Below are 17,736 nucleotides of genomic sequence, written 5' to 3'. Positions count from 1 at the left end.
AGCTTGTGACTTTGCCAGAAAAAGTGATTAGATTAGTCTGACATTTCTTTGAGATACCCAGCTATTTTATTTATTTATTTATTTATTTATTTATTTATTTATTTATTTATTTATTTATTTATTTATTTATTTATTTATTCATTCATTCATTCATTCATTCATTCATTCATTCATTCATTCATTCATTCATTCATTCATTCATTTATTTATACCCCGCCTATCTGGTCATATTGACCACTCTAGGCGGCTACATGTTTCTGAAAGCACTGTAGTCATTTCTAGAACCTTTCCTGATATCGATGTCCAGTTGACCACCTAGTAATTGCACAGATCTTATTTTTCACCTTTTAGAAAATGGGGATGATATTTGCTTGCCTCTAGTCTTCAGGGATCTCACCGCTATAAAATTCCTACCCTACATGTAGACTCTTCTCTCTCAGAAGGTGTGACCACAGAATCACATCCAGTATTCCCTTCTATATATTGAAGTTAGATTCTTTAAAGTCCAGCACATATGTTACACTACTTTCAGCTTTTCCTTCCAACATACAATAAATCTCAAGAGGGCATGGTTACTTCTACACAAAGTTCCCGCTACTTCTACTTCACACAGCATTTATTCCATGATGGTAAAGGACTAGACTGAAGACAGCTGATCCACTTGTTTCTGCTTTCACACATTCTAGAAAATGGAGTGAGGAATTTTTTGGACATTATGTTTTGGCCAAGATGAACTTCCAATAGATATCAGGGTTGTTGAAGTCTATGATTACTACTCTCTCTTTTCAATGAAAAACATTTTTGAATGAAAATGGTTCCAAATTCTACTTTTGTATGTTAACAGAAAATTTCACAAGGCAGTATCCGTGACAAGTGAAACTCCTCCCCCAAGTTTGTAGAATCCTGTAGTTCCTTGAAATATACTTGCCATATACTTAATTAAGTTGCTACATACTTAATTAAGATGGCAAATGCACATTGCCTACTTAGAGCAGAATTCACCTATTATTCCTATCAGAATAGAATCACTAATGAATGGGACTTTTAATTTAACTCTTTTTAAACAATACTGATTTAATGTGTCTAATCTATTTGGGACTAAAATTGGATTTAGCTCTCTGTCAGCCATGCCCTAGACATGATGGCTTTGCAAAAGGCTCTGTCTCACCAACCTGCCGAAGCGCCTGCCGGCCAGCTGGGGGGAAATACCAGCTGATCGGCGGTTCCAAAATGGCCGGCCACTGTTTTCTGGACGGATTCCTCACTTACTGAGGCGGCAAAAATGGCCACCCCTATGGAGGATCTTCGCTGAATTGTGAGTTTTTGCCCCATAGGAACGCATTAAACAGGGTTTAATGCGTTCCTATGGGGTTTTTCTTTCCGTTTAGCGATGTTTCTGGATAGCGACGTTAATCCTGGAACGGATTAACGTCGCTATGCGGGGCACCACTGTAATGTAAAAGAAGAGTATAATAACAGGAGGCAAGTGGTGGTGGGGACATAAAAATGCTGTGGAACCCTAAAGACTGCTATATTTTGATATGAGCTTTCATGGACAAGTCCACTTCCTCTGAGTCTACTGGACTCATCCACAAAAACTCACATTAAAATATAGCAGTTAGTCTTTAAAGTGCCATGATGTTTTTGTCTCCTTTATTTATTTATTTATTGCCCTATATGGTAGCACAGACTAACATGCCCATCTCTTCTAGATCTTGTAATAGGAAGGAAAAAGTTAGAAGAAATTGATAGGTCTGTTTTATAGATGGCACATGACCCCAGAAAAATTGTCAAAGATGTATACAGATGTATCAAATAAGTGTTGGAAATGTGAATCACAAGTGGGAAGCTATTATCATATGTGGTGGTCATGTGGAGTAGCGAAACAATATTGGAAAAGAGTACATGTAATGTTGGAACAAATATTGCTCTGTAAAGTGCCATTAACACCAGAACTGTTTTTATTGAGTATGATACCTAAAAATATAGATAAGTCAAAGAATCATATAGTTATATACATAGTTACGGCAGCTAGAATTTTATATGCTAAAAATTGGAAAAGATCAACGGTACCGAAACAAGAAGATCTTATTGAAAAGATACGGGAAATAGCCGAAATGGACATTTTATCAGAAGTCATGAAGGACTATCCCTTGCAAAAGGCAACAGAAAGATGGGATCTATTTAACAAGTGGACAGAATCAACAGGCAGCTTGTGAACAGTACATATTGAAAGGAGAACTGAATCTAGAAGGCAGAAAAGAGTAAATAGAATAATTTAAAATCTTGATATGGCAATAGGTACAGAATGGATGAAAGTATGTTATTGTCTCCCCTCTTCCTCATCAATCCCAATTCCCTTTTCCTTTTTGTTATCCCGTATAAAAAATAAAAAATACAAAAGAAAAAAAGAAGAAATTGATAGGTCTTATGATACATGACAATTTAGGACGACAATGAAGTTGCTTTACACAGAATCAGGTTGTTGGTTCTCTGTCCAATTGTTGTTAACAATGAAGGGCAGATGCTTTCCAAAGTTTCAAGTGAAAGCTATTCCTGTCCTCTTTGGAGATCCCATGGATTGAACCTAAGACTTTCTGTATTCCAAGCATGTGATCTGCTAATGAGCTACAATCTCTCCTTGGGCAAAGTCTGTCAATGACCTGCTGTTTAGCTCATTGCAAAATAATCTGAATTCAGAGTGCGCGGTCATACAAGGATGCAGAAAGCACACTGTGAAGATCTCCAAATGGATCTCTCCAAACTGTATTAATAGACAACAAAATGAGGAAATTCAATTCAGTGTAAGATGTGGAAGGCAAAAGATTTTGAAAGATTTTCCTGTGTCCCTCTGACGACCTCCCCAAGGAACTGGGAAGGGAAAAGAAAAGAAAAAAGAGTGCATACCAACAGCCAGCAGTGCCCAGGAAATGACTGTAACTGGCATAAGGACTGAACCCTCAACAGCAGGAACGTCAGTGGTATTTGAGAAGCAGAGGACAAGTTGTGCTGGGAAGTGGGAAAATATTCTGGGCAGCTCTGGCAGCCTGTGGTGGGTAGGAACTGTGCTAATTGCAAGGAGCACAATACAATGAGGTGAGTGAGCACAATCTTGGAGTAGCAGTTGGAAGAATGAATGAAACAGAAGGAGGGGGCAGCAGATTGAAATATGGCATACCTGCTGCTATGAGCAGAGTGTCCCATTCTCTTACTTACAGCAGACTTCAAGGAAGCCTAGCAATGGTAGGTTGACCTTAAGGAAAGTATGTTTTTCTATAGATCCAGGTTTTAGGTGTGAGCAGTGTGAACTGATAATGTCCTCTGCTTGAGAGCTCACTGGGCATGCTAGTTGGTGGGCAAGACAGCAGCCCCACTGCCATCTGGACCAGACCTCCTCAAAGAGATTCCTTTTCAGCTCAGTAGGACAAGGGATCAGTCTTCTGCGTCATAGGGCTCCTGCATGTGCGAGGTACATGCCATGTCGTTTTTCTGGGATGGTGTCTCTGGAGGACAGACCCCAACCATGCTTGTCAGGACAGTGTCTTCAGAAAGCTTGATGTGTTGTTGGAGGGGTGAGTAGCTTGGGCTCTAGAATACAACTGCTGGTACTGCTGTTTGGAGTGCGATGAGCATTAATACTTTCTTCCTGCTCTGCGTGACCATGCAATGCTAGCCAGACCTTCTTCACTAGCTGCTGCTCCACATGATGGAAAGTAAGCTGGCACTGGCCCCTCTTACTGCTGCTTAATATCCATTGCCTACTGTTTAATTTGGGGATCCAACAGGTTGCTAGAATGAGAAGCTGCTGTGAGTTACATCATTTGCTTACTGAAGGCATAGCTATGCAATATGATGTGGCGCTATGCCTTGCTTTTCCCCCATGTCTACTCATTCCTACTCTGGAACACATAGACCACATAGATGACTAATAATATCAAAATTATTATTACTCTAAACTAGAATTTGTAAGGTGATCTAACAAGATCAAAGATGATGTGTATGCTAGGAATTCCAGCTGGAAGGGAAGCAAGTGGCAAAGAAGGTAGAATTCAGAAGATTATAAAAGTGTTAGCATCTCTCTATAAAGCAAAGCGTGCTGCTTATATACCGCCCCATAGTGCTTCAAACACTCTCTGGGCAGTTTACAAGTTAATTATGCAGGCTACACATTGCCCCCCCCCCCAGCAAGCTGGGTACTCATTTTACTGACCTCGGAAGGATAGAAGGCTGAGTCAACCTTGAGCCACTACGTGGGATTGAACCCCAGGTCGTGAGCACAGTTTTGACTGCAGTACAGCAGTTTAACCACTGTGCCATGAGGCTCTCAGGTTCAGAGATATACCATCTCATTATTGTAAAGCACCACAACCTAGCTTTCAAACAGATAAAAGCAGATGGCCATGTGCTCTTGTAAACCACATTAAGTGAATTAGGTATCAATATAACCACACACACAATTCATAATGGGTTATTGCTTAGAATTCTGCATAACCCCTTGGATTTGTGGCCACCTTTGAACCACTGACAGCCAATAAAGGAGGCTAAACTTTGGCACCCATCATAAAGCTTTACAGCCCGCTGCTGTTAGCTGCTTTGTACATTCTTTATTTACCTTGGGCTTGAGCTGGGCTAGCTCATTAAAGGTGTTAAGCTGTCTTGTGAGCTCTGCCATCTCAGTCATCAATTTCTCCATGCGGACATCAATGTCGGCCAGAACCTCTGTGGTGTGAGCTGTGGCCAAAGCTTCTTGGAGATCCACCAGGTGAAGAGCTCGCCGCTCCTCTTCACAAACGAGATGCCGTACTTTGTCAAATTCTTGCTGAATGCATTGCTTCATTTCACCCTGAGTCACCTAAAATATAAAAGAATAAGGGGACTTAAAAGAACTGAAACAAGTATAATAAAAAGCCATTATCTGGAGCAGGGAAAATTTTGAATCCTACAGAGAGTTTTGATGTGAAATAGTAGTAAAGAAGCAATATTTGCTACAGTACTTCCAAGTACATGGAATGAGTTGCATCTCTCCCATTCTTTCAAACAGACTCAGACATGGATTTTTCCATGGTCAGCACCCAACAGTGAACTTTCACTGAATTCTGGTGTTTCAGCAATCCATCTTCCCCACTGCAGCAACCCCTCTGTGCACCCTGAACACCTGTCCTACAAGACTGGGACACCCCCTCGAAAGGATTTTGGCAAGCACGACAGATAGCTGTAGAAAAAATGGAAGAGGACTTAAGATCCCAGGTCTGCTGGTCCTGGAAAATGAAGTATCTTGTGGGATCTTGGCCTTTCTACTTTCCATGACCAAAAGAACTGGGAGATGAAGCTAAAAAAGAACCACCCAGAGCTGGAAATAACTAGTTAATTGTAATTAATTCCCTTTCCCAGCATGATTATGATTACAACTTAATGAGTGATAAACTCACACACATAATTATGATATAAATATAACATTTTAATTACTTTGACAGATTTTTGGATGCACTCATGATCTTAGCTATTTGATTTACTTCCCTTAGGAGTACAATGACCACGATTCCCCAAATGTTTATTAAATATTGTGTTTCTATATAAATATTTTAATTTTCATTCCCTTTAACTCCCATTTTTTAATCATGATCTTAACTATCTAATTCATGTTACTACTGTGAATATGGAACAAGAGCATCAGAATGTAACATAGCCCTCCAGGTAACATTCAGCTCTTTTAGAAACATAGTTTTATCATAGTAGGTAACTACAAGGGCACTTGGAATAATCCACTAATTACTTTGACTTTCTGAGGTTTGCTAAGGACATCAACAGAACTTATGGATCATATGATATTCACAAGTCATAGCTCTGGACCACCACGAATGAGTTTGCATGTAGAACAAGAAAAGTGAAAAAGGGATGAGGGAGTGGTGTGATGGTAAATTTACCAAAAATATTTCTGGAGGGGAGGACTGAAGGAGGACAGCACACTGATTCCTGAAGATACATGCCAACATGGTTTATGGTTGGTAGCAAGTAACATCTTTCTCCCAGAACTTCAACATAGCTAATAGAAGCCCAAAATGTGTTCATCATAAGGGTCATGAAAGAATGGCCAGACTTCTGGTGCCTAGAACAATTGTCAATCTACCCTAGTTTTGCAACTTGCACAAACCTAAGGCCAGCTGAAAGATTGTCTAGATACAGAGAATGAAAGCCATCGGATAAGGAACCTTCACATCAAAGGATATCTGCTAAATCAGGTTTGAGCAAACAGTGGTCTTCCAGCTGTTGTTGGACTCCTGCTCCCTCCCATTAACCCTAATCACTGTAGCCAGTAATGAAGGATAATAGGAGTTACAATCCAGCAACATTTGGACGGCCACCAGTAGTCCAATGGACTAAGAAAAGAAATGTAATCACCAATCATATTTTGAATAAAACTGGGAACTAGCTCATTATTGCTTTGTAAAAGTTCTGGTCCATTATTGGAATTAAATTAAATTAAATAATAATTATTGTCATCATCATCATCATTATAGACAGAGATTTCAAGATGACAAAATAAATCACAAACCAGAGAACAGCAGCAAAATGTTATGCCAGCAGCCAACATGAACACCTCATATATAGAAAGTCTGTTAATCATAAAGAACATCCAGTTTCCTCCAAGCAACAGCCAAAAACACGATGCATAAATTTACGCTTCCTAAATAGGTTGGCTTATTTAGCTATTTCAGAGAAAGGTTCAGCTCTTTGAAACAGTTTTAGTTTTGCTTCAGATTTTTTTCTATTTATTCCTCACACACAGACAGCTTCATGCATGTTTCTCTTCCAGCGGATTATGCAAAGGTACAAGCCATAGTTCTGTACGGCAAATCTATAAGCACAGAAAACATGGAGTGCAATCTTATGCATATTTATCAAGATATGAGTTCCACTGCATTTAGTGGGAGAGATTCCGAGGTGAGAGTGTATAGTAGAGGTGGGAAGCCTTTGACCCAATCAGTGTTTCTGGGCTGCTACAGTCACAGTTGCTTACCACTGGCCATGCCACTGGGACTGATGGAAGGTACAAGTGAAAACATCTGGAAGATCATAGCTCCCCACACTTGGCATAAAGGGACTGCAATCTTTGTGTACCTTTTGCTAGGAGGAAGAGGCTGGGACAATATTCCCAAGGAGCCTTCCTTTCCAGGCCTGTGACAGGGAAGCTGAACATCTACTTCCCAACACCAGGAACCATCATGGTCGCTTCAAGAAAGTGTTAGAAATGGAGTATCTTCCAAAAAGATCGGCCAAAACACCCTCTCCAATTCTGTCCCTACGGCTGTATGACTTTAGCAGCTCAGCATGTCAACACTAACTGGCAGCGAGTAACCTATAAAAACTGAAGTTGCAAATCACAGATGGGCACTATTTTGAATGCTGGTAAAAATGAGGCTGCTGTAAAGGGGGAAAATGGTGTGGAAGACAAAGCTTGCAAGCAGATTCTTTTTACACATCCATTTAATGGTAGCTGAGAGAGAGAAAATATTAAAAACTTTAAGTACCAAAAAAGAAGAAGCATTCTTCTGAAATATCTTGATAGACAACCACTGCATTCTTCTGGTGGGGCTGCAGTCGGCATACGGCATAAGCCGCACATTGCTTCTTCAATTAGCACTACTGGATAGTGGCAAAAAATGAGATTTTTTAAAAAAAGATCTTGTGCTGAAGCATTTGTAGAAATTGCCCATGCGGCATTCTCAAGAGGGAAACAACCTGCACAGGTCAAGGGTAGGAAGCAGTAAAACCGGAATGCTGAAACAGCTCACTTACTTCAGAGGCATTCATCCTATTAGCCAGATATCCTGCCAGCTATAAAGCTAGTTAGCCAGCCAGCTTTTCACCTTCAGAAGTTCTGCAATTTCAGTGACAGGGTAGAAGATATAAATGAAGGGGAAAGCACGTCTTAAATATGAACAGGCCTTTATTGATGCAAAACTGTTTCCCTCAAAAAACAGTACAAAAGCACTTATGAGAGGAAAAACCATTAATGATAATTTTTAAAAACCACTTTTGTGAGGAAGAAGTATGAGGTCAGCTAAATATTTGCTTTAAAAAGAAAGCCTCCCAGCCTTTATCTATCCCAAACCTATTAATAAGGTGAAGGTTTCAGATCTTTGGAGTCACCACTATAAATGCCCATCCACGCTCTCTCTTGGATGGAGAGCCGTTATTGATAGGTGGCCTTGACCTGCCGGATGGATTCACTCAAGAAAAGATGATGCTTGAAAAAGAAAGGTGATTCTTAATATATATGGACTGCAAACCATGAAATGCTAAAAGCCCCATGTTTAATTATCTTTAGAAGGAGATGAGTAACCAGAGTAGCTTACAGTGATCAGGCGCAGTAACTTGCAGCTGTACTGTACAGTGTATATTGTAGGAAACAAGAAAGGAAGTCAGCAGCATGTGTCAACATAGCAATGGTCATGGAAGGCACAAGACTTCAGCACTCAATCCAGATTGGGAAATGGTATTCTAAACACAATTCCAATCTCCTTCTTACGGCACTTTTAAATCCTATTTTTGTTCTTAAACTAGGACGGAAGCCAGAATAAATGAAGGTGGGGGGTGGGGGAGACTTCAGGCATTTCAGGCAGTATGGGTTTGCCAACTCAAATTAACTTATTGTTGTGGGTCACCTTGAGAACTCTGCTATAGGGTAACCTATGTATACTGTTAATCAATCAACTGCTTACCCATAATCCTCTTCCCTCTTTTCAAAATGAACATTTTAAGATCACTGTTGTGTTCTGATGGACCTGAAGAATCAATTTCAAAATACAGAGCCCAATATCTGGACCAAAGATACAGTATGCATACAGAGTCCATGGTAGTGGGGAAGGTGGGTATGAGATTTGGACGTGCAGTGCTTACTTTGACCGCCTTCATAGCTACCCTTCCCCCAACCAGAGTCCAAGCACATGGATTGAAATTCACAAAAGCTCAAATTGAAATAAACATGTAAGTTTTAACTCTGCTTTTATTAGAACAGACTAATAAAATGTCTAATCCTCTGAAAAATAAATAAAGCATGATACCTTCGAAGCCTTCCAGACAAAGCTTTTATTGTTAAAATGCCCTGTCTCATTTATTGAATTTTACAACTGAGGAGGAAGTTCAGAAGCAGTCTTTCACTTTTGACTATTTCATGGTTTCTCACCTATACATTTATCTTTTTTCCTTTCAGCAAAAAGTCTGTGCAAGTCAGTAAGACAGAATAGCTGCACATCTTTCTGAATGGTAGCACTACAGACTATCCATCTGGAATCACACTCTCTTTTTAATACGTATATGTTGTGTGTCATCTACTTCGGACATGCTATCTGGAAATGCCTATAGAGAACTCTACCACTATACCCTGTTCTCTACACACAACCCATGTACCACTGAACTAGCCAAGGAAGTGAATCCTACTTACTCTGCCTTTTCCATCCCATAGAAACTACTGTAGTTCTCCCTTTGGTTTAAAAATGTCTATAAAACCTTTCAAAAGAAAAAAGTACATGGATGAGATGTCACACATAAGGCTATATTGGTCTTATAACTGCACCAGCCATCAATTCTTCCTGGCAGTCATACATATATGGGCAGCCTGGAAACCACAGTTGAATAACACAGCAAGAAGCATATGGGAAAACTGGGGGGGGGGGGGGGCGCTCAGGCAGCAAGTGCAGAGGGAAGACAACTGTCCACTGAATAATTACTGACAAGGCTGTTTTGTATTATTGGTTTTCAGTAGAGGATCTCCACGCTGCAGAATGGTGCAGTCACCAATAAATTTCCCTGGTTGTCACACATTCATTCAACTTTCTGTACAAAACACAGAGGCACCCACTACAGAGGAAGGGTAACAATACAATCCCTTGAAATACAGGCAGGGCCCTGTTCTTGCCGGATTCCCCACTCATGAAGCAAGCCAATTCAAAGAATTTCAGATTAGTCATTCACCGGCCTCCCAGCCTGTCTGTTTATAGAGCAATTTTGTTCCATTACAAATGATGCTTCTGACAACTGCTCAGCAGCAGCTCATTAGTGCGCTGTGCATTTGCTGTTTGATGGCACTCATCAGGAATATCAGGCCAACTTGCAGAAAAATAAATGTGGTTACTGTACAACAACATTTTTTAAATCAGACCTGTTGTTATTTTTTTTTTGTTGTTTTATTTTTAAGAAAGTCCATAGCTAGAGAGTTACCCAACCTCTACCATGTGGCCGTTTGGTCTCAAGACTCACGTCACTACAGTTTTTCAGTTGTGCTTCCTCTGTGCATAAAGTCTCAAAGAAATAATTCAGTTCAATGAATATGATTACTTTATATGGGGAACAAAGAGTCTCCAGGTAACAATTGAGCTCCATTAGAAAGTGGCAGCATACTGCACTGCAGATTTAGCCACATTGACTTCATGATCTCCTATCACAGCTGTTTATAAAGTAATTTCATTCCATAAGAAACAATGCTTCTGACAACTGCTCAGTTAGATGCTGCATCCAAAGATGCTGTCCCCATCAATAGCAGCATTTCCCCCCCCCATACACTATACTCACAGCTCAACAAATCAGCTGGCGAAAGGCAATTTTGCTTAGAACCAAAGAGATAGGGTGGGTGTTTAAGAGTGACATCAATAGTTGAAAGGGCCTTTTGTAGCAGACATTATTTTTGTAAGACAGATTGCCGAGTTTACACAGAACAGCCTCTTCTTCCTACTTCTTCAAATGTACTGTACGCCCACACATTTTAAATGGAAAGTCAGATATCTTGGCCCTCCCACCCAAGATCCTTTCTTCCTTTCAAAGGTTCTTTCAAAAGAAACAAAATTAGAAAACAGCTTGAGAGGAAAGATCCACACACAAACACAACACAATGGAACCAGCCAAAGTAGTTACTTGAGATAGTAGTTCCCAACCTTTTTTGAATTGTAACTGCCTTTTATAGTAGCCAAGTAACCTGCGATGCCCCCGCCAGCACATTTGCACAAAGAGGCATTTTAATGGGATAAACTATCACAACAAGACAAACTCTCCTAGAAAATAAAATAATGCTAGGAAAAGAGAAAATAAAATAATGCTAGGAAAATTTGAATTGTGGTGGTGGTGGAGACTCTTGAGAGTCCCCTGGACTGCAAAGAGAACAAACCTATCCATTCTGAAGGAAATCACCCCTGAGTACTCACTGGAAGGATAGATCCTGAAGCTGAGGCTCCAGTGCTTTGGCCATCTCTTGAGAAGAGAAGACTCCCTGGAAAAGACCTTGATGTTGGGAAAGTGTGAGGGCAAGAGGAGAAGGGAACAACAGAGGATAAGATGGTTGGACAGTGTCATCGAAGCTACCAACATGAATTTGACACAATTCCGGGAGGCAGTGGAAAACAGGAGGGCCTGGAGTGCTCTGGTCCATGGGGTCACAGAGAGTCAGACACAACTTAACAACTAAACAGCAACAACAAGGAAAAGAGGAATACATAACTTGAGATGGAGTCATTCAGTAGAGAAACCACAGCCTTTATTTTACAAGACTGCAGCAGGATTTTTTATTATAGGAGTGAGGTTTTTGAGGGATGGGGGAGCATTAATTCATAGGCAGCAGCAATTTTACAGCACATAACATTGGCACCCAATATCTACTGCCTGATGAGGGGAATCCCCTCCCCTCTGCTTGGCTGGGCTTCCAACGTGGATTCTGCCTGCTCCCACTCTGCACTCCAACTTTTTCCTAGCCTCCCCACCAGTCCAGCTGGGATGGACTCACCAACACTATGCCCAGGCACAACTGGGGGAGGAAGCCACAGACCCCGGAAAGAGAGACAACCCTTAGGGGAAAAGAAACCCCATTTTTCTCTGGAGGAAGAAAAAAGAGAGACGGAAGAAGTGACTTTTAAAAACTGCATCCCCCATTCCCCTGTCCCATTCCCTTCCTCTCTAAGAGCCCAACTCAGTACCTTTAACCCCTGCGGAGAAAATGAAACAAGAAGTAACCCATTAGCTTCATCATAGGTATCTGGATGGAAACAGCTGGTTTAAGCCCCACAGCCCCCAAGAAAACACTTTGCAATCCCCTTGAAGATCATGACCCCAGAATGGGAACCCGTGATCTACATCAATATTCGACCGTATTTTCCAATGGGTGCAACTTGCACTGTTAAGCAGAAGCGCCAGTGACCTTCAAAGACAACCAATCCCATTTTCATCTCCAAACTATTCAGTCTCTTCAAAGTACTTATAGAGATCAAGCCCCTGATGAGAGTCTCCTATAAGCTGTCTTGGGTCCTCTTCAGAAGAAAGGTAGGATATATATATATATTTTAAAAAATCTAAATAAATTTGCTTCACTGAAATGAATAGGAGCTATACAGTGCTATGATAGTGTTTCTTTTGTGTTCAAAGGAGCTTCCACATTCATATTTATGTTATTCACGGAAGATTAACGCATTTTCATGAATGCATACTTAAATCTCTTATTTAAATATTTTACCAGTTTACAAATTTCAGTACAGGCCAGAATCCTATTGGCCAGTTATGCTGGCGTAAGTGCAGTAGTATAAACTGTAACACAAACTGTTGCTAGTTAATATGTTAATATTTGTGGCCCTCATCATGGACTAGTCATCTGAGGAGAACTGGAATAAGGGATACAAAGCAGTAACTCCATAATCAGTGGCAATTCACTGTTGTAACTTATATCATTATACTGGTGCTGGCATAAGTATAGGATTCTTACTATAAAGAAGCTTCTAGAAGCTTTTTAACTGATATTAAAACAAAACAAAATACAAAATAGGTGAAAAATACTAAGCAACTTATTCTGTCACTACACATTCCCTCCTATAGAGAAGAAACAAGACTTTGGAGAATAGATTTATCTGATGACAGGTAGGTATCCTCCAGTCTTGAGAGACTATGGTAATATGCTCTGAATAGAGGACTTGGAACAGCGTCTAGTGTGGCTGAGAAGGCCAATTCGAGAGTGACCACCCCTTCCACATTGAGGACAAATACAATTTGTCCCCTGTTCAGCTCCCTGATTTTGCTGACTTCGAGACTGCCTCTTTGCCATGGCCTGCTGGACAAGGGTCTCTTCAAATTGAAAGAGGCCATGATGCATCGCCTGCCTCCAGGCTGAACACTCAGATGTCAGGGTTTCCCATTTGTTGAGGTCCATTCCTAATAGGGTTGCCAGATGTCAGGCAACCCTATTATTTAGCCCATTTTTAGCCTAATGTCATCTGTCCATCAGGCAAAGATAAAAAATGTTAAAATATCAGGCTTTTGTATATTTTATGTTATAGTTTTGGATGGCAGGGGAGAGGTGGAAGGACCCCCCCCCATCTTTCCCCACTCCCACCCACCTGCGCCTCATTACCTGCCGCCATGCCCACCCAGCCCATGTGGAGCCCAGAAAGGCAGCATGAACGGAGCACCGCCCGCCGAGCCAGGCAGGAGCAAGCAGTGCCTGAGCACATCGATGGGAAGGTGAGTGCCCAAACTGTGTGTGTTCAAAGTCCCTTTCAGGGACTCCAACTCCCACACTCCCCAGCCTTGAACTTATGACCTTTGGGGGAGGGGAGGCTATCTCATTCGGTTTCACCCGGCGCCGCTTTCCCCTTGCTTGCACGGGAGCCTTGTTTCAGCGTCCAGATTCGCAAGGTTGCCTCTGAGCCTGTACAGAGTGCAAGTGGCTGGGGGATCCTGTAGCTGGACCAGGGTGGATTTGGGTACAATTGGCTGTTTAAATAATATTTTTTGGTGTTTTGAAAAAAAGTCTCAATTGAATTTATTTTTATTTTTTAACATGACTGTTTCTTGGTCGGTTCACTAAGAGACATTTATTGGCAGCTATTGTAAAAAAATTGTATTGATTGCGGGTTTAATTGGGAACGATTCAAATGAAACATTCAATATGTCCTCCTCTGTCCTCTTCTTTGTCTTTCTATGTCCTCCTTTTGGTACCCATGTATCTGGCAACACTAATTCCTAAGGCCTTCAGATCCTGCCTGCAGATATCTTTGTATCGCAACTGTGGTCTCCTTCTGGGGTGATGTCCCTGCACTAATTCTTCAAACAGGAGATCTTTTTGAATCCAACCATCAGCCATTTTCACAACATGCCCGAGCCAACATAGACATCACTGTTTCAGTAATGTATACATGCTAAAAATTCCAGCTCATTCTAGGACTACAGTGGTGCCCCGCATGACAACGATAATCCGTTCAGTTAAAATCGCTGTACAGCGAAATTGTTGTCATGCAGGGAAAAACCCCCATTGGAATGCATTGAAAACCGGTTAATGTGTTCCAATGGGGAAATACCTCATCATCCAGCGAAGATCGCCAATAGAGAACCGCCGATCAGCTGTTTAAAATCACTGTCTTCCGAAGCTTCTGTCCAGAAAACAGCCATTTTGCGAAGGGAGGGAAGCCATTTTGTGAAGGGAAGCCATTTTGCGGAGCCAGAAAAAACATTGTTTTGCGAACAAATGGTTCGCAAAGCAAGGACCTAATCAACGTAAAGCAGATTTCCCCCATAGGAACCATCGTTTTGCGATCGCAAAAAAGTAATCATCAAGCAATTTTGTCATTTACTGGGGTAAGCGTCTAGCGGGGCACCACTGTACTCGATTTGGAACTTTGTCCTGTCAGGTGATACCAAAAATGCATCAGAGACAATGCGTATGGAATGTGTTCAGCTTCCTCTCCTGCCATACACAAAGGTCCATGACTCACTGCAGTACAGGAGGGCACTCAGGACGCAGGCTCTACAGACCTGGATCTTGGTATATACCGTCAGGTTCTTATTAAGCCATACTCTCTTTGTGAGTCTACAGAATATGGTAGCTGCTTTGCCAATGCGTTTATCCAGCTCGACATCAAGAGAGTGTCAGAGATCGTTGAGCCAAGGTACACGAAATCATGAACAACCTCGAATTCTTGTGTTGAGATGGTAATAGAGGGAGGTGAGTCCATGCTCTGGCCCATGACTTGTGTTTTCTTCAGGCTGATTGTTAACCCAAAGTCTTGGCACGTCTTGATAAAACGATTCACGAGTTGTTGGAGGTCTTCAGTAGAGTGAGCAACAATGGCTGTATCATTGGCAAAGAGGAAGTCCCACATGCATTTCAGTTGGACTTTGGTCTTCATTCTCAATCTAGAGAGATTAAAGAGCTTTCCATCTGATCTAGTCCAGAGATAGACACCTTCTGTTGCAGTTCCAAAAGTGTGCTTCAGCATGACAGCAAAAAAAGTCAGTGCGAGGACACAGCCATGTTTCACTCTTCTTCGGATGTCAAAGGGATCTGATGTTGAGCCATCAAAAATTACAATGCCCTTCATTTATTCATGAAAAGACCTGATGACATTAAGGAGTCGGTAGACATCCAATCTTGGGAAGTATTTTAAAAAGGCTATCCCTGCTGACCAAGTCAAAGGCCTTTGTGAGATCTATGAAGGCCACAAAGAGTGGCTGTCGTTGTTCCCTACATTTCTCCTGCAACTATCTGAGGGAAAATACCATGTCAGTGGTGGATCTACTATCTTGAAATCCACACTGTGATTCTGGATAGACTCTGTCTGCAAGCACCTGGAGTCTCTTCAGCACAACACGGGCAAGCAGCTTCCCTACAATGCTGAGAAGAGATATGCCACAGTAGTTATTGCAGTCGCCCCGTCACCTTTGTTCTTGTACAATGTGATGATGTTTGCATCCTTCATGTCTTGTGGTACTCCACCTTCCCTCCAGCAAAGACAGAAGATTTCATACAGCTAAGTGGTGATGGTCTCTTTACAGTAGTTCAGCCATTATCTGATATAAACTATGTTAACAACACTGGTTTCTTGTAGGTCTCCCATTAATCACAGATGTTTTCTTTGTACAGTGGTGCCTTGCTTAATGACGATAATCTGTTCTAGGAAAATCACTGTTAAGCGAAAACATCGTAAAGCAAAATTAAAAAGCCCATTGAAACGCACTGAAAACCGTTCAATGTGTTCCAATGGGCTGAAAACTCACAGTCTAGCGAAGATCCTCCATACGGTGGCCATTTTCGGTGCCTGTACAGCGAGGAGTCCGTCCCTAAGCACAGCGGGGAGCCATTTTGTACACCCAGTGGCCATTTTGAAACCCCGACGATCCACTGTTTTTGATCATCGTAAAGCGAAAATCGGTTCCCAGAGCAGGGAACCGATCATCGCTAAGTGAAATTGCGCAATTGTGATCGTAAAAACATTGTCGTAAAGTGGATTCGTCATAATGTGGGGCAATCGTTAAGCGGGGGCACGACTGTATTACCACAATTACTTGGCTTCGTTGTTAATCTGTTTCTAACTTTCTCTCTCTCCTCCTGTTCTAGAAACCGCCTAGACTTTAAAATGTAGTATCTCAAATACTAGGAGACTGTTTCATCAAAAAGTGCCCATGGTACACTGCACTCAGTAACCAAAAACTAGGAGAAGTTGACAGACTGCTATTTTTTGTAATGAGATATACCTCCACGTTAACTTCAGATGTCTCTGGGGCAACCTTAATAGCATGTTGGATTGAAAATGAAAATGAACCCTTTCAGAAGCAAGATACATGGGCAGAGCTCGAAAAAGTTAATTTTCTTGACTAAAACTACATGGCTAATGACCAAAGTAGCTAAGGGGTTTGCGGAACTGTTGCCCAGAAAAACTATCTTTTCCAAGTTCTGTGCATGGCAGGTACGGGGAATGCCACAACCAGCAAGGGAATCAGCCTGCACCTACCCAGCCCAATACTGGCCATCCTGATGTACAGTGGTGCCTCACTTAACAATTTTAATTGGTTCCAAAAAATTCGTCGCTAAGTGAAAACATCACTAAGCGAAATGCGGTTTCCCATTGAAATGCACTGAAAACCGGATAATCTGTTCCAATAGGAACGAATTGCCGTCCTTAAGCGAAAATTGCCATAGGAAACATCGCTAAGTGAAATGCAGTTCCCCAATTGAAATGAACCTATTCAATGCATCTCAAAGCGGGGGAAAATTCAACAACAAATTAAAAAATCGTCAGAACAAAGTCAAATTTGGTTAACAAAGGGTTTATTAAGAGCACTTTATGATTTCAAACATTTTAAACAGTAAACTTTAACTTTATAACATTTAAAAAACAGCAAACATGAGGCTGTTTAAACCATTGTTAAGCGAAACAGGACCCAAAAATTTAATCGTTATGCGAATTCATTGTTAAACGAAGCGCTCGTTAAGCGAGGCACCACTGTACAGCTATCACTAAATTCTTTACATGATTATATATAGGTACATACAGCCAACTGGCAGCAATGCTTCTGATCTGAAGCCCAGGTTTTTTTTAAAGAACCCAGTCCTCATATTGACTTTTACACCCAGTGATTTCTACGCACACAGATTTATGTATATACATTTATTGTAGCATGCAAAACAGCACCACTTGTTTATATAGCAAAAATGGTGATTCTACTATTTCCACATAGGTTTTGGCACACCATATTCTGACATCCAGAGGCATACACGGTATCTCAAGAAATGTAGGACTTCTAGAGAACAGGTGCTGATAACACTTCAACACTTCCAGACATAAAGAAACAGGCTTGCCTATGTGATCTATGGTACAGACTCTCTAACTTTGAGGTTTCTAAAAGATTTATTCTAAAAGGTAGACAGGGCCTTCCTTTGACTACAGTGTACTAACTGAGATGTTAACTCTGAAGGGAAGAGGTGGA

General features: G+C 41.2%; 1 protein-coding gene across 6 annotated transcripts in view; it reads right to left on the bottom strand.

Annotated features, from left to right (window-relative positions):
- TRIM44 (tripartite motif containing 44) overlaps positions 1-17,736 on the bottom strand; it is a 146,264-nt gene that overhangs the window by 87,272 nt on the left and 41,256 nt on the right. For all 6 annotated transcript variants that reach the window (XR_013540679.1, XR_012082481.2, XR_012082480.2 and 3 more), the window contains exon 4: positions 4,613-4,852. Coding sequence is in view for 1 of the 6 variants with exons in the window: in XM_020782798.3 (XP_020638457.3) it covers positions 4,613-4,852 (240 nt within the window). In the remaining 5 variants the exon portion in view is untranslated. The remainder of the gene's footprint in view (positions 1-4,612; positions 4,853-17,736) is intronic.

Source organism: Pogona vitticeps, chromosome 1, assembly GCF_051106095.1.
Source record: "Pogona vitticeps strain Pit_001003342236 chromosome 1, PviZW2.1, whole genome shotgun sequence".
NCBI classification, from domain to species: domain Eukaryota; kingdom Metazoa; phylum Chordata; class Lepidosauria; order Squamata; family Agamidae; genus Pogona; species Pogona vitticeps.
The sequence above is the reverse complement of the archived record's forward strand: the minus strand, read 5'-3'. Positions and strand labels throughout refer to the sequence as shown.